General features: G+C 41.0%; 1 protein-coding gene across 1 annotated transcript in view; it reads right to left on the reverse strand.

The window, feature by feature from the left end:
- Window positions 1–18,067, reverse strand: part of KCNB2 (potassium voltage-gated channel subfamily B member 2) — a 177,232-nt gene extending 159,165 nt beyond the window's left edge. Inside the window, exons 1-3 of the mRNA XM_077352147.1 lie at window positions 17,651–18,067; window positions 12,071–12,148; window positions 5,720–6,399 (exon numbers count right to left, since the gene is read on the reverse strand). Coding sequence (XP_077208262.1) covers window positions 5,720–6,298 — 579 coding nt within the window. The 5' untranslated portion in view covers window positions 6,299–6,399; window positions 12,071–12,148; window positions 17,651–18,067. The remainder of the gene's footprint in view (window positions 1–5,719; window positions 6,400–12,070; window positions 12,149–17,650) is intronic.
- Between the last annotated feature and the right edge of the window lie 4,294 nt (window positions 18,068–22,361).

Consider the following 22,361-nt stretch of genomic DNA (forward strand, 5'->3'; position numbering starts at 1 on the left):
CCTTCTAAAAAAACACTTATTTTTTGGGCTATTTGGGCTGATGAACTCTGTGCAAGGAAGTAATCCCCATTCACTACAGCCTGAAATACCCCCCCACACACACACAAAATGCTGATGATAGGGAATGCGTGAATTCCTAGGATCAAAATGGGGGGTGCTCAAAGGGCTACTCTAGCAATGAGGTAATCAATGAAAAACACTTCCACAATTATGTGTGCAGATCTTTTGTGTGCAGGGAGGAGCCTGGGGAGGACAGAATATGAAGAAAGGAGGGGGTTCAACAGGGATGTAATGCCATATAGTCCCCACTAAAAAGCTGCCATTATTCATTTGTAGTTGTTTGGGTCTCACATGAAGTTGGGCAACATTACTCTTGGCTAATCAAGGGTAGGCCTTCCTTCTATAGTCACCGCCAGGATGCATTTGTACACATAATAATGAAATGAGTTTCTCTGAGAATGTGCATGTATTTTTCATTCCTTCAATGAAAAGAAACCAATAACCCACCATAACAGACCATAAATTAGTAGGCAAGGATTGTGTCAGATGGCTTGATTTTAAGACAGATGATGTCTGGAAACTCTGTTTAAAAAAATAAACCTCCCAACTGTAGGTATGATGCCAACAACCTGCAAATCAAGCAATGGACCTGATTCTTCCATAATATTAATTTAACTTTATGGAAACATGTAAACTGACAGAGGATTAAAAATTAGTATGCTGATGAGACCCAGCTGTTTCTGTTAATGGACAACCATCTGTCAACACCCCCAGACAATCTGGACAGGTGTCTGGGAGCTGTGGCAGATGAGTGCAGTCAGTTGAAGTTGAATCCAGCCACGATGCAGGTCTTCTGGCTAGGCTGGCATGTAGAGAGGCAAGTGATAGAGCTTCTAGTGCTTGACAGGATGCAGTTAACACCAGTGCCTATCATGAAGAGTTTGGGTGTGATTTTGGATGCCTCCTTATCAATGGATGTCTAAATCACAAAGACAGCCTGTCTGGCATTCTTTCACCTGCACCAGGTGCAACAGCTGGTACTATATCTCTTGGAGGTGAACCTAGCCAGAGTTATCCATGTGACAGCCACCTCTAGAGTAGACTTCTGCAATTTGTTGTACAAGGCTGCCCAGGAGACTGCTCAAGAAACTCCAACTGGTTCATAATGCAGCAGCACAAGTCCTGGCAAGGACCCAATGGAGAGCGTACATAACACCAGTATTATTATTATGTATTATTATAACCTTCCTAGAAAATACTGATTTTTATTTACCAGGCCAAGCTTGAAAAAAGTCACTTCAGTTTATATGTCTCTCCAGCCATTTAGTTGTTCACCATTTACAGGCTCTAAATGTTCTTTATTTAGATCTTCCTGCACTTTATAGACTTGCAGGACACATGCTGGTCTGTCTGTCTGCACCCCAAAATACAAACTGTTGCTGGTTAGGGGTGGCCAAAGCCCATAGCCCAGGCAGGACACACCTGCACTACTCCACCCCAACCTCAGCCTGCAAGCCTCTATCATTATCTGTACTATTGCTGCTCATCTCTAGATTATAATGATCAGCTCTACAGGCAAAAATGCCTACTTTGGAGGGTGGAACCTGAGGCATTGTACCATTTTAAGGCCCTCCAGAAATATTTTCAATCCAAGGGTAGCCAACCTCCAGGTGGAGCCTGGAGAACTCCTGGAATTACAGCTCATCTCCAGACTAAAAAGATCGGGTCCCCAGGCAGAAACAGCTGCTTTGGAGGGTGGACAGGGTTGTTATGCAGAAGAAAAAAACATTTAAGGCCTTCCACATAGGTTGTTGTGGAGATGAAACACTTGAAGCCTACTGCACAAGGTTGTTGTGCAGATGAAATAGGAGGCAAAAGTACACCCGCAACAGTATCCAGTTTCATCTGCACAACAACCTTGCTTGGTAAGTATCAAATGTTCATAGAGTTGCGAAGAAGAGACATGCATGGTTTGGCTTCATCTGCCCTTGAGCTGGCCACAGCAGTATTTTAAATGAGAACGGGCTTTTCTATGGTTTCCCTGTCAGCCAGCAGTTAGGTAGAAGGGGAAAGCTTTGCCAACTCAAAAGGAAAGCATATCCATACCCACAGACTCCCCTGCATTGCTCTTGGAAATGTATCCCTCGGCTCAGTCAGGGGCTGTTAGATGCTTCCTTTACAACAGGCCTGAAGCGGGGAGGGAAGAATCCTGAGCAAGAGCAGCAATTAGCCCTGGGGGGAGGGGTGAAGATTCCATCAATAGGAGTCTTTGGAACCTTCAGAGTGTCGTTGGAAGTATGATTCACTCTTTATGTATGATGATGATATCGCTATAGTTCTTTAATGGGATTTTAAGCATTGATTTTAAAGTACTTGGACTGCAGATAATATAAGGTCCACCCTAAATTATGTTTGAATATATTAATAGTAGAAGGTATCTCAACACCCTTTCCCAAAACATAACTCTCTTGTGATTCTCAGCTCTTAAAGATCTAAATGCAGCAAGATTTAAACCTAAAGTTCCCAACAATTTATGAGAAAATGAAGAGTCATATTTTTCCTGTTTGAACCTGCAGAATCATTGAGATTGTGGAATTTTTCACACATGAGGAAAGCATAATTTATGAAGATGATGATGTAATAATATTAATAGCTTCTTAATTATTAAAGTACCAATCATCTGTTTTGGAAAGCTTATATTTTATATATGCCATTACTTCTCTGTCTTGAAGTATTCAAAATTATTTGTTCTTTCAGTACTGCTTTGAAAGGTATCAGAACTGATAATTACTATCTTTAGTCCAGTTTCTGCAGAATGATTATTGGGAAGAGATAAACTATCTTGCCTTTGTGCAAAGAGTTGATGTGATTATTTATAACTCTACACATCTATGTGTAATCTTTTGCAAAGTTACTCCAGTCTAAGCTCTTTGGTTACAGTAGACTGAGATCAGAATATTTATTTATTTTATTTTGATTTCTTCCCTGCCACTCCCAGCAATGCTGGCTTGCAGCAGATTACAGTGATAAAACCCCACAATCAGCAATACAAACAATAAGAACAATCCCCACCTTAAAAACCTTAACCCTCTCCAACAGTGAACACTAAACCTCATCATTTCCTCCCTCACTCAAAACCCTCCCACCCATGTGCCTTGGGGGGGAATTAAAGAGGGGGATAGCCTGCTAGCCTGGCTAAATTGAGGAGGAGCTCTTGATCTTAATTACCTTGGCCTCATCCAAATGCCTGATGGAAGAGCTCTGTCTTGCAGGTCCTGCAGAAGCTCCGTCACTTCAAGTAGTTTTTTTGCCTTTTGATTGCTCACCAGGCACTATGAAAGATGGACTTAACCTGGCCTCATCCTACCTGGCAGAGGATGCACCCACCTGGGCTTTCAGACAGCAGGGCCAGGAGGGCGGGGAGATGATGTCAGAGTGAAATGGGATACAGCCCTTTTCTGAGGCTATATTTTCCTTCCAAGCTGCCCTGAATATGTGCAAGTTTTTCTGTACATATACAAAAAGTTCATACATACATACTAAGACATAATTTCCCCTAATAACTTGGGTTTGGTAAAGGTGTATGTGAAATCTATAAGTGAAATCTTAGCATTTTTATCAATTCTAATTCCCAATATGCTTTTAAGGGGGAGAGCGATAACATTTAAATTTAGTGTTTTAATGAAGAAACACTATATGCATTGCCAGTTACTGGTTGGAAAATTCCTGGAAATTTTGAATATTGCCTAAGGAGGGTGAGGGTTGGGAGGGGGGATTCACCTCGGTGTATAATGCCATAATTGCCTGAATACTGAAGCAGCCATTTTCTCTGGGAAATTGATCTAAAGATCAATTGTAATTCCAGATCTAAAGATCAATTGTAATTCCAGGAGATCTCTAGAATCTACATGGAGGTTGATAACCATAATGTTGACTTATGGAAAAAGTTACAACATTTCTGCACCGCAATTATTTCAGTTGACACAATTGTTTTCCTTTACAGATAGGGTTACTATGCTTGTGAAACAGAAGGCAGGCCAGCCATATATGGACAATAGTAGCTATGGAATAAATGAGTTGATTATATAGAGCTTTTTATTTACTCTTCTTGTATTGGGATTCAGTCTGTTAGCTCAATGACATGCACTGTCTCCTCCATACTGGTCTCTGGGATCTTCTCTATGCAGCTAGTTAGTAACATTCCGCTGCAGGGATTCTGGGCCAGCAAAAGCAGTAATTTGAGTTCCGTTTGCATAGACAATGAAATCATAGGCAGAATAATTCACTGTGACGCTAAAACAATTGCTTCTTAGTACTAAACTAGGGATCAAATGCAAGAAAACTATTGAACTGTACTCTATTGAAACTCTATTGAAACTATTGAACTGTACTTTGTACTCTCATTCAAAATGTTTTAAATAGGAACCATCAAGTATACTTAAAAATAATAAATATGTTCATAAAATAGGCCCTGGAACCTTGTATTTGAATCAGTCAGACAGACAGACTTAATTGCACTACATAACATCTTTGCATCAGGACTATTCCATTGAAGCCTATAGAACTTTATCTTAAATAAAGATGGATGTATATAACCTAACAGTGACTTCACTGGGGTTGTCAATCTTCTCAATCTTGGGGTTGAGAAGTAGGCTCGTGCAGTAAGAGTACCTGTGCTTTCTACTTTTGTGGGGTTTTAAAAAAGAAACTACCAAAGTAAGGGCCCATGAATTGTCACCCCCCCCCCACCCTCCCCAGAGATTTAGATATCCTGCCTCTCACCTTTGAAGCCCTTTTTCTGGATGTTACAATGGGGGTAAAAACACAAGATTGAGTTTTGCATCTATCACACAATGTAATATCACCAGCTGTTTTTGTATAATAAAATGGATTAGTTTTTGTTGATTTCAAAACATAAAACCATCAAGAATGCATTAAAACTTGTTACATACCACCTAGCTATTAACTGAAATCAGTTTGCACACTTGGAATATTGAATATTTTTTAAAGTGCTTCACACATAGCACCCTATAAACAACTATAAAGAGAAAACGAATTTTTTAAAAATCATCATCAGTTTTGTATATATAACTCCTTATAACAACTTCATCAACTGAGTTCCCAAGCTATTTAGGAAAGGCATCTGCTGGGCAAGTAACAAGTTTTAGCTCTGTTAAGTTTCTGACAAAATACCATGTCAGCCAGATACTAAACTCACTCATGCTAACAGTATAAAACTGCAGCTTTAACAGACAACCTACAAAAAGCACATCTTTTGTTCATGTAACATATCTCAACAAAATTAATGAATAAATAAATGCATAATAACAAAGCAAATATATAATGCGTGTGTCAGGCATGAGCAGTAGGCAGACTGAATGCACTTTCAAAGGGTTTAGGCTGGACTAATTTTGCATAGAATTACAGTATTAATCAATATTAATCAGGACCCAAAGTTCTTGCATCAACATTCCCAGACTCTATATGACCACAATCGTTCATACTTCCAAAGATGCTTTGTGTTACATAAGAGGCAGCTTAATGTACAACACTGGACCTCCACAAAATGCTTGAGACTCTATAGTCTGGATTGAGATCTGTACTTTTTTCCCTCACAAAGAAAGAACCTTTATTATAAATGTTCTCAATTTGATTTTAGCATGAAGATAAAGCAACAGAAACTCATAGTGTATTTTTTTGTTTTATCCTTTCATCCTACCTTTGCAGCCACAGAGGAGTTGGGTTTCTCCAGCAAATCCCACAGTTTTTTTCTTTTATCTGGGCAGCAGGTATTATCAAATTCATCCCCTTCTCTTTCTCTCATAGTCTCAGCCTCTCGCCTTAATTCTTCATTCATTTGTTCTTTCTTCTGATGGTATCTTGCCTGACAACAAGATTCTAAATATATTTCATCAATCCCCCAGTAATCTAGCTCCTGGCCAAAAGAAAGTGCACACATTTCCTCCATCATATGTAGCTTCCCTGTCCTGTAGAAATTCAAAATGGATGTGAAAGCACCAGGGTGTCGATCAAAGAAATATTCATTGTCATTGAGATCATAGTCATCACATACTTCTAGTAAGGATTCATGAGTACTGCAGTCTCTGAGCTTCCCTAATCGTGTCCGTGGAAGTCTATCTAAAGTCCTCCATAGAACTTCATGGTTGAGTCCACCTACATTTATTTTGACTCTCCTTGAACATGATTTGCTCCTGATTATCTCCACTGTTTCTGGTGGCAGGGACTGAGTTGACCTAGAACACTTTTTGTTTATCCCTGGAGGAGCCTTTTCGGCCATCCTGAAAAGGACACAGCAACAAAGCCAGAGTTTTTAGGAGAATTAACTTAGGTAAGAAATCAGGTTAGGTCCTCTTCAGAATGTTTCTTCCATGTCTGAAGCTGAAATGTAGAAAAATCCATAGTTTAGAACAATGTATGGCAAGACAATATTATACTAAATGCAGAATGTTTCAATAGCACGAATAAGGCACTGTTTATGGTGGGTTTTTAAAAATGTTCATTTATACCTCACCTTTTTCTTTAACAGAAAAGGCAGTTACCATACTGTTCCCAGGAAGTATTCTATCCAGCACTGAGGGCTTTTCTGCACACCGTAATTTTAGCATCATACTTACCCTCTGAAGATACTATATTCCAGGTGCTCTGCATGATGTCGCCAACCTCCCGTGTCCGGCCAGCAAACTGTTCGCTATATCCGCCATTTTAAAGCACAAGTTGGTGAATCCCAAAAAGTGAATTCACCAACCTAAAAAGCGCTACCCCCCCCTCAACGGACAACCAGCAGGCCACCAGCCAAAGAAATGTATAGAGGCAAAGAAACACTATTTCTGTCTCCAATGTCCCACCCTCGTACCTGCCTCCCTCCCCCTTCTTACAGGGGACGGGAAGTGCTTTTTAAAAATGGAGAACAACCTTGAACAACAAATAGGTGGACAAGCATGCAGTTGTGGAGGGTGAGAAGCGCAAAAAGGTGGCAGACTCAATGCCTTGATCATAGAATCATAGAATCATAGAGTTGGAAGGGGCCATACAGGCCATCTAGTCCAACCCCCTGCTCAACGCAGGATTAGCCCAAAGCATCCTAAAGCATCCAAGAAAAGTGTGTATCCAACCTTTGCTTGAAGACTACCAGTGAGGGGGAGCTCACCACCTCCTTAGGCAGCCTATTCCACTGCTGAACTACTCTGACTGTGATTATGTAGCTTCTTTAAGGATGCTGCAACATTTACTTTCCAAACAGACCCTGGGACCACAGAGGGTTAAAGCAAACCTTTGCACCTTTGTTCATAGACTTTGTGCTTATTTGGAGTACTGTGTTCAGTTTTGGGCACCACAGTTGAAGAGGGCGGCCCTGATTCCCTCTCCCCCCCCCGCAGTAAGAAGTTTCCCGGGCCGCATGCTTGTGGCCTGGGAAGTTTTTTACTGCGGGGCTGGGGGCGGGGAGAGGGAGCCGCGGCCCGCCACCGGGCCGTGGCCCGCGGGTTGGGGACCACTGGTTTAGAGGACAGCAACAAAGATGGTGAGGGGTTTGATGACCAAGAAGTATGAGGAAAGGCTGGGGGAGCTTGGTCTATATAGCCTGGAGAGGAGATGACTGAGAGGGGATCTGATAACCATCTTCAAGTATTTAAAAGGCTTCCATATAGAGGATGGAGCAGAGTTGTTCTTTCTTGCCCTGAAGGGATGGACCAGAACCAATGGGATGAAATTAATTCAAAAGAAATTCCGTCCAAACATCTGGAAGGAGTTCCTGATAATTAGAGCAGTTTCTCAGTGGAACATGCTTCCTTGGGAGGTGGTGGGTTCTCCATCTTTGGAAAATTTTAATCAGAGGCTGGATAGCCATCTGACGGAGAGGCTGATTCTGTGAAGGTTCAAGGAGGTGGCAGGTTACAGTGGATGAGCTATAGGATTGTGATTGTCCTGCATTGTGCAGTGGGATGGGCTAGATGACCCAGTAGGCCCCTTCCAACTCTATGATTCTATGATGATAGTCCTGTAATGGTATACTTGACCCAGTAATATACAGGTTTTAAAAACAAACAAACAAACATGAAAATTCTCCAATTCATAGTTCAGGGAGTGTTGCTAGTGAGCACTTTTAAGCAAATCTGATCAATATATAAGATTGCTTGGGTGTGTTCTTTGCTCAGGACAGATATTAGCTTTAGAGGCCCTCAGTATTTACCTCTCTCCTTGCTATGAAGTAATTTTTTTCTGAATACCTGGTAAGTCCCTTCTCTATACAGAAATCCCTTCCTTGCATATGTGTGCCTCCATTTACAATAGGCAGCACCCAACCGTGAACTTTACTACTAGAGGGAATGATTTAATAATAATATTTCTGTTCTTTTGATAAGCATCTTCTGCCTCATCATGTGAAGAAACAAATTTCATCCCTCTGAGGCATGCTCAAGGATTGCCTTCAATTAATCAATAATAACTACAAGGAAATAAAAGGAAAATGCTTTAATCATATTTATCTAATATTTCTCTCCAGAAGAATAGATAAATTCATTAAACGTTTGTAGACTGATGGAGAAATAAAAGGGTTCTGAAAAAACTCATTTATCTTCTTAGGAGTGTATGATCAAATACAAATATAATTAGCAGCTGTATAAAACTACATAATAATTCTAAGGTCATATGTCACAATGATTTTGCTTTTAATACTTTGTATTCAGCATTATACTGTAAAATTCTTTCTTGGCCTTTTATGGCCAACCAAATGGGAAAGCATACCAAAGCATGTAGGCATACAGAAAATTTAAGCCTATATTTATTTTTTCTCACTCATTCATGAAAGATGTTTGGCAACATCACTTGTGGAAATAAATGTCACAGAAACCCAAAGTTACTAGACTATTCATTTCTATTCTCTTTTTCTTTGAACACCTTCTATTAAAATCCTCTTTTTCTCCTGAAGCATTAAATAATGTCTCATGGAAATGTCATGGTATACAAATGCCATAGACATGTCACCTCTGACCCAGCACTATTAAACAGATTCTATTCTTCCATTCCATCTGACTAACCAAATGAATCTGTGATCAATTCAGAGTGATGCTTTTTCTTCCAAGGTGAATGTGAGGCTGAAACTGGGGCCACAGATGAGCTCAAAGCAAAAAGACCTGAATTCCTACAGAATACCTAGATTTGTTGACTATCTTTTTACTAGGTCACATCACAGAGCCAGTAACTGGATACTGCTCAGACTGCATCTCAAATGTTTTTCCAATATTGAGAGTCTCCAGCTCCCATAAAATGCTAAATCCCTCCTGCCACCACCACAGCTAGCTCAAAAAGGCCTTTAGAGTTGTCTCATCTCAGCTTTTAAAAGGCAACTCTTCCATGGTAAATTCATATAAAACAATAATGACACTGGTTTGGTGTCTATTTCATTACCAGAAGAATTAAATTGAAACACTATCATATTCCTGACTCTTCAGGTCTTAGAATACGTGACTCTACGTTGTACTGAATCAGATCTTTGGTCTGTGAAAATCACTATTCTCCACTCTGACCATCAGCTGCTCTCCATGGTCTTAAGCTGAGGTCTTTCACATTGATTACTACCTTATCCCTTTAAATGAAGATGCTAGGGACAGAACCTGAAAGCAAAACAAATGCTCTACTAGTGAACCATGGGCCCCAGGTTTTTCTTCTGTAATTATTTTTTGGTTCATGTGCCCAAATGCAGACAATGTATCATCTTAAAATACATTCACTATCTTACATGTACAGTTTTGCTTTTTCTTTGAGTTTTTGTCTTATTTCTCAGTCTGCTCACAGAGCCTTTAATGGTATTTTTGTGTTTTTAGTTCACTGGATGTGCTGTAATCCGGTTTCAAGTGCTGTCACAACAGTGAGTCAAATTTTCTAAAGCTGTAGAATGATCTTTGTTACTTGGCTAACTGGTTCTCTGTCACAGCTCATTACTAATATTTGTCTCTTCTTTTGACAACTGTGGGCTATCCTGCCAAAAATCAGTCCTAATGTACTCCCTTCCTCAGTTTTCTAGGACTATATTCTGTAACACTGTGAAGGGTTGTATATTGTAAGCTTAGGTCAAAGGCCTATACTTTTTAAATGTGGGGGTCTGTGAAGTACCATATCCATTGTACTGGTGATTTACTATAGATTAATAAATTAACAACAAGAAAATTTGTGTTTCTTAACAACATGCTTTCACGACCTAGAGAGCTCTCCTCATCCAAATATCTGGTTGAAAAAGGCTTAGCAGTTTTAATGACAGAGGCCCTGGTGATTGTAACAGCTGTGTGGCATGCAAGATGTCAACAGGTAAGGTGTTGTCTGAAGATGACAGCATCAAAACTGTTCTTGCTAAATTTCTGTCTGTGATACACCTTTAAAATAATAAGGCTGCTGCCAGGATAAATACAGAAACCTTAACAATAAAGCAAAGCACATATTCAGATCAGAGAACTTTTAACATTTTAGAGACCAAATTTAACATACGTATACATTATTGCAACCCTTAACACATCAAGACTGGATTTGTGATACCGTAAATTACTGTTGCTGCCATAAACTTCTTATGTTGAGGTTACATGACTGATAATAAAATATATCTGTACAATATAGCACATATGAACAATTAAAAACAAATCTGAGGACCTAGCATGAATGAATTTCTAATTCTTTTATAGCACTTTATGGGCACAAACCAGAGAAAGACATGCTTGAATCCCACTGAAATCAATGAGATCAGTAGGGTAGCCCCATAATCCCAAAATGGTTGATCTGTTACAACTAATGTTATACTGAACCAGAAATAAGGGCAACTCCACCACAATCTGTAAAAACAAATTTCAATATAGAATCACTAGAATATAGGAACAGACTTCTCACCATCCTTGGTTATCTAACTGATATTCATTCATCAGGATACTGCTAAAACAATCCCCAACAACTCCTAATGAATACACAGAAGCTGAATGTCACAATATGACCTCACCCAGTCACATCCTTCACATACAGTGAACTACCGAAGAAGATGAGACATAAACTTCCAATAGAAAGTCTCAAGTCCAACTGTAATATACAGCACCCATACAGGCTATCAGTAGAATCCTCTGAATAACAAAGACAATCTTGGTGCCAAACCAATGCAGCCCAAGAAGAACAATGCTTTTGTAAGGAAGATGGCTGCAAAGAACATAAACTGTTAAGGAATTGTCAGAGAAACTGCCTACTAGGAATCTTGGAAGGAATAATCCCATGGGAAATGGGCACTAACCTGGATAGCCAAATCTCATCATATCTGGGAAGCTAAGCAGGGCTGGCTCTGGTTAGTACTGAATGGGAGAGTGCCAAGTCTAGGCTTGTGACAGCCAATACAAATCTCTTCTGAACAGCCTTGAAAACCTTATGGGCATCCCCATAACTCAACTGCAACTTGATGGCACTTTACAGCACACATGGGAAATAGTTAGGTTTTAAGCCATTTCATGCGGAAATATCAGTGATAACTACATAGCAAAGCTTACCTTTTGAGTGAACATCCAGCATTACTAGGGAATTCTACAGGTCTAAAACCTGTAGAATAAGCTGAGTAACAGGATGCAGAGAGTCCAACTTTTATTTAATAGGATCAGTGGAATGAGTTCTGCTTCCAACACATAGAAACAGGGTTACCATCTCTTTCCCCTCCCCAGCATCCCTATGCATGACAGACAGCATGATAATGTGGGCAGATTTTCCTTTCACGGCATTGCCATGCTAGGTATTGCTATGTGTCATGCATCCTAGAAAGCCACAGAAGAGAATCAAGCAAGCAACTGCAGAACAGAACCACTGGATTTCAACTTCTCCTTGTGGCTGCTCTTGTATCCTTTGCTGGTAGTCTACATGGAATGGAGATAGGACACATTCCTAAGTGTTAGAGAATCACTATGTTGCCTGAAAAAAAGATCTGGGAGGGTGTTGAGTAAAACTACAGTACCTCCTGATCCTCACTTTACCAGTAGTACTTTCTATAATTTCTACATTTGAGGAGGGAGACTGTGGTCATCTGGACAATACTCACCTCTCCCATGTAGGAAACTGTACTGCAATTCTGTCTGTAGCTTTTGTTTGTATGGTTCCATATACCTGGGCTTTGATCCTGCAAAAAAGAATAAAACATAACAGTGTGACTCTCAGAGTAGACTGTTAAGCTCCCACCAACAATTCTGATTGTTTTCTCCATTACCTACATTGGCATACAGCAGGAGTTGTAATTATATTTGGTGTTTGTGAGAAACAGACCTCCTCTGTCTGCAATCTGAAAACTTACTTTGTGTTGCCTAAATGTTATACAGCTATGAGTTAGAAAGGAGAGCAAAGCAAATCCACACTTCCCTTGCAAGGGTGGAGGTGAAGAACTCACAAAAGCTTGAGTATATCTTGGATCAGATATGGAAGATGTTTAGGACCCCCATGTTGATGTATAGGCTCTCTTTCCTAACTTGCCTTTGTGGAACGCCTTGTTCTTGTAGACAATATGGGGCTGAGATTCCTGGGGACTCTTTGTTCCAAATCATGAGGCATATCACCTGTGAGGGCTCTGGGAAGACATGTTAGCAATAATGCCTTTCGCACTTTCTTATAAGCCTAGGTATTTTGTTGTCCATTCAAAGTGTGTCATCACACATCCATGTTCTATGGATTTATGAAAACATGCCCCTGGTACACAACTTCATACATGAAATTGTGGGATTAGTTTTATGTAGTTATTTTAGTGTGTCATGATTGCCAACAGATTTAACCAGAACTGAAGTCTCCACTGTGGCTGTGGGGCAGTGAGAGAAAAGGTAGGAGGCAATCTTCTGGGACTTTCTACTGTTAACTTTCATATATCTTCATTTATTACAATGTTATTTCACCAAAAGAGGTGAGAATGAGGTCTGAATAAACATGGGATTCCTCCTAAACTGTGTTCCTCCCTATGTTGTATCAACTTCTCACACCTTGGGGCTGCCAGTGCTTTATCAATTCATAACAGAGATCAGTTCACATGAAGAAAATGAATGCTTTGGTCTGCTTTATGTGTTCACGTGTTAAACATTGATAATGCATAACTTCCTTTTAAAATAATTTGCATCCATTTGGTATAGGCCAGGGATGGTCAAACTATGGTTCTCTAGATTAGGGGTAGTCAACCCGTGGTCCTCCATATGTTCATGGACTACAATTCCCATGAGCCCCTGCCAGCAAACGCTGGCAGGGGATCATGGGGATTGTAGTCCATGAACATCTGGAGGACCACAGGTTGACTACCCCTGCTCTAGATGTCCATGCACTACAATTACCATGAGCCCTTGCCACCATTGCCTGGCAGGAACTCATGGTAATTGTTGTCCATTGGCATCTGGAAAGCCACAATTTGACCATCCTTTGTTTAGGCAATGCACATTTATCCTTATGTTGAAGAGATTCAAAGAGTCTCTTTTATTTGCAAAGGTAATTTCTATCTCATTTTATCTCCTAGGTGCTTCAGTTCATACATGCTCCGCTGTTACTTTCTTATACTCACTACAACTCTGGGAGTAGACAAAGGGAGTAACAGGCCCAATCTAAACCAGTGAGCTTCATAGCTGAGTGGGAATTTGAAGCCATATCCTAGGCTTCCACTTCCACAGCAGGGAGCCACAAACTCCACCAGCTGTAGTGCTCTTTTGACCCAAGGAATGCTGGGCCTTGGGAAATAGTGTATGTACGTGTACCTTCTGCTGGTTCAGAGTATCTTTCAGTTGTGGCATGTAGTATATTGAGTTCTGTTGTCTTTGGAATAAATAAGGAAATACTGTAAATCATTTAGGGCATGATACTCTTTTAAGCCCTGTTGATTTCAGTGAAAGATATTTAAAATTGGTCTAACAAACTCAACTTAGTTAGATTATGTTGTTTAGGTTAATAATGCTGTGTGAATTAGTAGCAGTAACAACAAGGCAGTAAATAAAATCATTAAAAGTGTCATTGAAACTTTGCTGGCTGGTAGAAAACGTGGGAAATAAGGCTGAAACCCTACAGACAACATACAGCCAGCAAGATCACTATTTATGTTGCTGGCCTTTTCCATGTCAGACTGGATGGCGTGCATATGTGCAATGGAATTAAATGTTCTATCATACAAAAGCTATCTGCTCATTCAAAATCTGTTTATCAGGGGGATCTTGCTTCGTCTCCAGCATTCTTGTTTTCCATGTCGAAAGTCTGCATTTTTTCAATGTGTGGAGGTGAGCATTTGAACACTGAGTCTACCATTGCTGTTTGAGGTAGTACAGACCACAATGCTGCTATATGACATTGGTACTACTTGGTTATGTAGGTTTGCTCTTACCCTGCAATAATTATTACAGTTTGAATATCAGTACAGACAAAAGAAAATATTTCTTTACTCAACAAATGTGGAATTCACTGCCAGAGGATGTAATGACAACACTAGAAATAGATGGCTTTAAACTGAAGTCTTTCTGGAGAACAGGTCTATCAGTGGCTATTAGGCATGATGAGTAGAGAGAACTTCCACACTAAGAGGTAATAAATCTATGACAAGCAGGGCCAGAAGACAACATCTAGGGATGGCCTCCAGTGTAACTAGCTGGCTGCTGTGTGAGACAGGATGCTGAACTGGTGGACTACTGGTAAGATCCAGCAGAGTCTTATGTTCTCAATAGAATTCTTTATGAATAGTATTTCTCCTATTCTCCACTAGCTGACTTCCACAAAGCAAGTCTTATGGATGATGCTGGGTTGTGTAAATTTCACCATTATTGTGAGGCAGGACACATTATGAGATAGAGAACTAAAATTCCCTCTGAATAAATTCCATTTCAAGGAAATTTTGATGCCTAAGCCTTTTGAAACTAATATGCTCAGGAACAACTATCCTTAATTGGACTCTTTGCAAGCCCATAGCTTTTTAGTATACAGAAGGGATTCCCAACCAGTCTACTGTGGCACGCTGACATGCCACAGCATGAGGAGGATTTGTATATTTGTTATTATTATTTAAAAATAAGTAAGATGTTTCCCTTATACAGATAAGTTGTCCCTCCCCCACCCAAAGTTGCCAATTATGAACCTGGAGGGGATGGGAAGTGGAGGGACAAACCTTTATTGTCCAAAGCTCCTCTCACTTTGAGTCACTCTTGTCATGGTGGCTGGTTTTTACTTCCCAGTTAGCTACAGCTTTGGCCTCCACGGCTACAGCAGTTTGAAAGTACTTATCAAACTTAATAGAAGGAACCAAGAAAATGAGGTTCATATAAAAGTGGTCTTTGTTAGTCCCATGGCTCTTAAGTGTGGGATGTGATTAAAGTTCCAGAAGCTTAATCTCAATATATATATAAGGCAATTAAGCAAGTCTGTTATGAATATAATAACATGGAAGAAAACTATCCCTGTAATTTTAAAATATTCCATTTGTTCTTAAGCCACATGGGGTAGCATAAACTTACACAGATACATGTATTTATACAATAGTAAACATAGCTACCAGACTGATATCTGGTTTTTGCTTCTTTCCTTAAGATAATTAGCATCATAAAAAAAGGTCTAAGGAGATCTGCAGTGCCCAAAACTACCTTATTTTTGAAAAACTGTATCTTTTCCTAACTCTTAGATACATTTAAACTGAGATGTATTATACCCTAATGAAGGAAATTACAGCAGAACATACCACTGTCCCATCTAAAGGTTTGCACACTAATGCTGTGGGGATGAGCACATATTTGCTCAAATGTGCTGCACATTGAAGATGTTCAGCTTACAGGCCAAAGGACAACAAACCACTTAGCATACATAAGAGTCCTCAACAAGAAGTTTCCTTTAAGAGCAGCTTCTTCCAAGCTTTTCGAATGCCAAGCCACAAGTTGTCAATTAAACTAGTAAAAACAGTACAAACATAAATAAAAGCTGTATAGTCAGCATCCAGCCAAAAGAGGTTTAAAAATGTGTAACTGAACACAATTTCTCTCCTGATCTGAATGTTAGATATGAGGGCAGTTTCATCCGTACAGTAATAATAATAAGGGTCACTGAATTGGGAAACACTGTTGTCTTTATGAAACATTTAATAAAGTAGCAAAACGCATACCAGAGGTGGGGGGGGCAGGGGGTTATTTTAAGAAAAGCAGGAAATGGCTTTGCTATAATTGTTTTAGGTTGTGTTACACTTTTCTGAGAAAGCATTTTCTAGATGTTTTAGTTTTTTAAAAAGTCAGAGTTATAATTACACGAACCTTCCAGTCACCACTATCTGGCCACATGGTCTCACCTAGTTGTCTGTTAGTGACCAAGCCAAGTGCGGCAGGCACAGGAGTGGGCCATGTTTGGACAGACTTTCCTTGTTGACTTGCACCAAGAAGCACAGTAGGAAGGAACTCTGAGAATCTGAACAAACTCGGATAAAAGTCTGCCTCTTGGAGCAGCAAAGTTCCCTTCAGTGTCCTACAGGTTTCACTGTTCCTAGCCTGCTCAGCTTTGTTGCTGTTTTCCTTCTTTTAACTGACCCTGGCAAGCTTTTCAGCATTACGGGATAGGATTATTGACTGAAATCTTTTTCTCTTAGTGGTAAGAGCTTGATGGCTGTGGCTGTTTGCACAGTGGTGCTACTGTCAGTTGACAACGTTAATGCTGTCTTTAGAAAGCTGGTGGGCGGGGGAGTTTCAGCAACAACCAATATTTACTCATGTTAACACAAATGTGGCATCTGGAGTTGGGATGACAAGTTACAATGCCCCAGGTAACTGGAAATTCAGAGTTTATTTTTACCTTAATCATTATGTAACTTGATTTGAATGAAGTCCAGGAGGTGCTATAAATATGGCCAGGATGTACATAAGCTGTCTACATGGACTTGCTTGTACTCTGCATTTAAATATATCAGCCAGCTTGACATCTTGGGCATTGTTTATATAAAAGATGCTCCAGGAACAGGTGTCAACACAAGCATGTGCATCACTTCAAAAAACTATACCAACTCTAGATGCACATCTATCTTTTTGAAGGGAATTTAAGACTTTGCAACTGTCCTGATAACCTCTCTTTAAAAACAGACACCTTGACTTAACTGGGGGGGGGGGGAATCAGTCTATGGTTCCTGCTTTTGTATTCTCTGATTATTATAATGCAGCCAGGGTGGAAGAAAGCCCTGTGTTTTCCAGTATGTTCCTCTGTTGACTGGGAGGGACTGTTTTTTGTCAGTTCCAAAGCCATAATAAATATGTATGCCACAGTTTGTTCAAGTGAGCATGTGACGTTATAAATTACCCCAGTCCATCCACAGCAGTCATTCAGAAAGCCGTGGTTATTCATAAAACGAGGTCTAGGCATGGGGGAAGACTCCCTCCCCTCCGCCTCCATGAAGCACTTTTCTGCGCATTAAACGAGAGAGAGAGAGACCCGCACGCCCCCTTGCTTATAAATAATATCTAAAAGCACATCCTTGCACTCCGAGTCCACTTGAAGCCAAATGCCCCTTGCAACCTCAGAAGCAATGCCGATTCAGTTCGTGTTGTTTTTCTTTTTTTAAAAAAAGGGACTCCACCACAACACAGTCGAAAAACGCCCCCCCCCCCCCCGCCCGCCTTCCTGCCTGCCTGCCTGCCTGCCTTTCCCTTACCTTACTCGGACAGACCACGTTCAGCATAAACCCAGGCGAGGGAAGCACAAAGGCTCCGGAATTCCCTGCCGTCTCTCCGGGGCTGCGCTCAGGTTTCCTTTGCAAATGAGCTGTTGACAAGCGGCGGGGTTTGTTTTGGTGGCTCCTCGCTCGCTCGGGCCCCTGGCGGAGGCTTCCCCCCACCCCCCTTCCCCGCTCCTGCCGGATTCCTGCCTCCGAATCACCATCTCCTCTGGGATGGAGGAGGAGGCGGAGGGAGAGGCGGCGGCGGCGGCGGCGGCGGGAGGCAAGGCAAGGGGGAAGCCATCCTCCTCTCAGGCAGGCAGGCAGCGCGGCGGGCGCTCGAGGCTTGCCCACTGAGGAAGGCGAGGAACTGCTCGGCCAGCCCCGCCGTAATCTCCCCGCGCTCGCATGTGATGTGGTGGCGCTGGCGGCGGCCACAGGGTGTTGGGGCGCGCCTCTGTGTGTGTGTGTGTGTATGCGCGCGTCTGCGGACGGATGCCTTGTGTAAACCGACCAGCGGCAGTTTCCACACAGCGTGGAGCGCGGGGGCACCCACACAAATCCTCGAAGGCTGCACCGCACCGCCCCGAGCTCGCTTTTCCTCCCGGGCCAAAAGGCACCCTCGGTCAACCGTGCGACGCTTGCACGGAAGCCTTCCCGCGCCCTGGAGGGAAACCCGCCCAAGGTGCCCACGGCCACAATAGGAGGCGCGAGAGTCGAGGCGGCCCTTCCCGAGCCAGGGGGGCAAGGCTGCTGGGTTGGACCGAGGGGAAAATAAGGGCCAGTTAGCCCTCGCTCATTAAGACCTTAGCTTGGCCTCAGAAGGTGAAGCTAGGGTTAGCCCTGAGCACGTGCGGAAGGATTTCCCCTCGCTGTGTAGTAACCTGAACCGACAAGGTAAATCTAATGGCCTGAGAACACACCAGAGCCCGTTCACTCTGAAGCAAGGTGTGCTAGGGATGGTTCCTGGAACTTGCCTTCAATCCCAAGGCCATTTTAACAAGAAATGCTTTGGCTTCTATACAACAGGGAGCAATCATGAAGATAGGAGACCTGAGGATAAAGGCTTCCAGGCATCCCTGCAACATCCATTACATGAACACACCCGAGTGTGCCATGTTGAGAGAAACATGAGCAGCCTCTCTTTGGCTTTAATATTATTCAGGCATATGGAGGAATTAACCTATTAAAGCCAGACTGAGGTATTTTTGTGGGCATGAATAGGATTGGATTTTAAATCTCCTGAAACTAGGCATGCACACTTAAAACATCAAGAGGCAGGGGCAAGAAAGGGAGCCTACTCAGAAATCCCATTTTATTCAATAGGGCTTTCTCCCAGGAAAGTATTCTCAGCATAGCTGCCTAACAGTGAACTGTATAGATAAACAGTATCAGAGTTACAGTTCATTAGACATAGAAGGATGAAATTCTGCTTTTGTTGGCACTGATAGAATTTGAATATACTAACATGTGCAAGGTGCATGAAGGGGTTATTCACAGATATGATGTATGAGCTTGCCTCATAGAAAAGGTGCATAGGGTATACAGTATGCAAACACAGGCACATTATTTGCTTCTTTTGCCTCACAAATGTGTGCACATAAGCATAGCTCATCATTTCCATTTGCAGCTCGATCCTAAACACATATTTTGGAAATGAATTGCACTGATTTCCCCGTGATTTTCTATTTGGTAACAGATTAAACTTTAGCTTGTCTCAAGAATTTGCTACATAAACATGCTTTACACACATACCAATAAAATCCGTGGAACTGCATTACAATCTATCCAAAACATCTTTCTCCTGTTTCCCCCTCATTAAATTCCTTACCAAATCTTGAAAAATGAAGAATTCCACATTATGTCACACTATTTTGTGGCTCTCCACCTAGGGGCATTCAAACAGATCGTGTTCCAGGAAAGCCCCATTTCAGCATAGGCAATTTACAATTACGAAATGCAAACTCAAAGGTGTGGAGCGCGTTTAAATTTTATTGGCATGACAACCTAACCATGCGTTGCTAAGGTAGAAAAGGTGAACATATCAGAGAGAAGTGCAAGACAACATGTGCCTCTTGGTGTGCTTTGGCAACACAGTAAATAGTTAAAGGTTTTATTTCTATCATCTTTCAACTAGTGTTTGATACCAGAACTATTTATAGCATATAGTGCTGTTGTTCATTTTCCTTAAAGCATTCATTAGTCTCAGTTCGAAAAGGGATTTTAAAAAATCTCAGATAATATGACCCTTAATCTGATTTGATTAGCTTTTAAAAAGTCTGTTCAAAGCAACTTCAACTGAACCTCGTTGCACAATTGCAGGCATTATTGGTTCATGGAAAGTGTAGCATTGGAGGACACTCATTATGTACTGATGTTTCAGGATTGTAATCTCTTCCAATTACTTGCAACCTATTATTTGTAGGGGAATGTACAGGGCATGGGATGGAGGCAGCCCTCTTGGTCCACCTTGCACATGTTGCCCTTGTACCATCTTATTTTTCTGTTCCTTCAATCCCCAAACTGCTGTTTTTACACACAAACATACATGCACAAACACACTGAGATACATTTGCCCACTTCTTCAGCTGGGAGGAGGTGATCAGCTTCTCTAAGCTCTTATGTTCTCAGATACGATGACTCTCCTGAGACCTTCTCCTGACAACTGGCTTACAGCCGCAAATGTTTTTCTGTCCCTGACTTCCCATCAGGTACCACTTCAGCCAATCTTGTAGTGATAGACCTATTCAAAGCACTCAAAGAGCAATCTCTCAAGGTTACATTTAAATGGTGGGCGAGTACATAGAAGTAAGGGAAGTGGGACTAAAACTCTGTTTAATAACATTTAAGAGACCATTAAGCTATTATTTGGGTTTATGCTATTTTTTAGTCTGAACTGAGTCAGGTGATTGTGTTAAAATACCAAAATTATTTTCTTTACAATGTGCATTTGTTCTTCACTTAAGCACATTATTCTCACATTAGTGATTTGTTTACAGTTCAAAGTTCAAAATATGAGTTGCTTTGCATTTGCATTCAGCATGGTAGCTAACATTCACAAATTACATTTGCCCCAGGATTTTTATGGGCACTATCATGCATTGTTTAAAAGCTACTGCCTTTCAAGTGCTTTTGTTCTGATAGTCACCAATCCACAGTATTGCTCATCTTGGCGCATACCCAGAACTTACTGAACCAACCTACCATTCCCAGGCAAGTGCTAGAAAATACTCAGTATTTGTGATCCAATTTAGAACACTAACACATATAGCAAATAATGTGAGATTCTCTGTTTGGAGGTGGCTTCTCATGAGATACCTGAGCATACATACACATTTACATGCATGGTTTCATTTGTAAGGGGCATATGTGTGTGTGTGTCTGTTGTTACACTACAGTGCTTGCCCAGTACTCCAGTACAGAGTATTTGCAGATCATTCAGTGGGAACAGAATGCTAACAATGTCTTTCCACTATTCTAGCATGCCCTCAGAAATATATTTATCCTCCTAACCAAAGAAGAAAATATCATTATTTTAAGAACACGTCTGTAATTTCAACAAATGTATTTTCTAGGTTTTAAACCTTTAGGTTTAATGCAAACATACCTAGTAAGAATTTAACTTTGTTGTTTTTCATCCAACTATAATGATATTTTCATTAAATGTACCACTCATTGATGGGACTCTTCTTGCCAAATTTAAGTATATAGAGTGGCTCTGTTTTACCATGAACTAAGGGTAAAATATAGTTTGCAGTGGTAAAAATCTTGTTTTCTTTCTAATTTGAATGAAGTTTACCAGGATCACAGAATGATGCAGGTTGTTGCTTGGAGAGCTTACAAAGGCAGATATTTGGCACCCCAAGAAGGTAAGAAGAATGACAGGGCAAGCACAGAAAGATGTCTGACTTCCCCAGAAAGATAGGCCATCAGGGCAGAGCAGACACATAAGCCTCAGGAAGGAAATTGTAGTTCTCTTGTCTCTCTAGACACTCACCCATTTCTGATCAAATTATCATCTGTCTCAAAAATACCAGGTATTTACTTGCTCCAAGTAAAGTACTGCAGTCCTTGCCTTTTGCACTGTTGCCAACTGGGATCAACCCAATCCCAAACTACAGCACCTCAATTGCTTCTCTGTCCCTCTTCTATAACTGCAAACCTCACTGTCATAACTCATCTGGAAACTTGGATGTACCAACTTACAACCAGTTGCCTTTTCTTATTTTTCTCAGGAAAAAGCTTGTCAGTTGCAAGATGTGATAAACTGCAACATTTTTTCAGTTCCTTAGCCTCTGTCTCTTTTTTCTTTCCTTCCCAGACTGGGCTTGACTGAACTCTTTAAACCAGACATATAAGCCCCAGAATAATGAATATTAACATGTGTGGTACTAGCTTTTTACATTAATTTCTTTCATTAACAACCATAACCAAAAGACCATTTGTGTTTCCTTCTTTCATTAGTTAATAAATGAATACTACATACTCCGACACAGCTGCTTTCCGTTTTTTGTAAAGTCATTGTGTGTGTTCGTGGTTTGGTGAATTATTTCAGACTGGCTGTGTGGTTTTCTGCTATCTCTCCTTTCCCAGTTCTATTAATGGAAGGTTACAAGACAGAAGCACAAGCAAATTACAGATCCAGGAAGGACAAACTGTGGACAAGATGCTGTTTTCAAATGAACCACAACCTTCAGGATTTGGGCTG

This window comes from Paroedura picta, chromosome 9 (assembly GCF_049243985.1).
Source record: "Paroedura picta isolate Pp20150507F chromosome 9, Ppicta_v3.0, whole genome shotgun sequence".
In the NCBI taxonomy this organism is placed as follows: Eukaryota; Metazoa; Chordata; class Lepidosauria; order Squamata; family Gekkonidae; genus Paroedura; species Paroedura picta.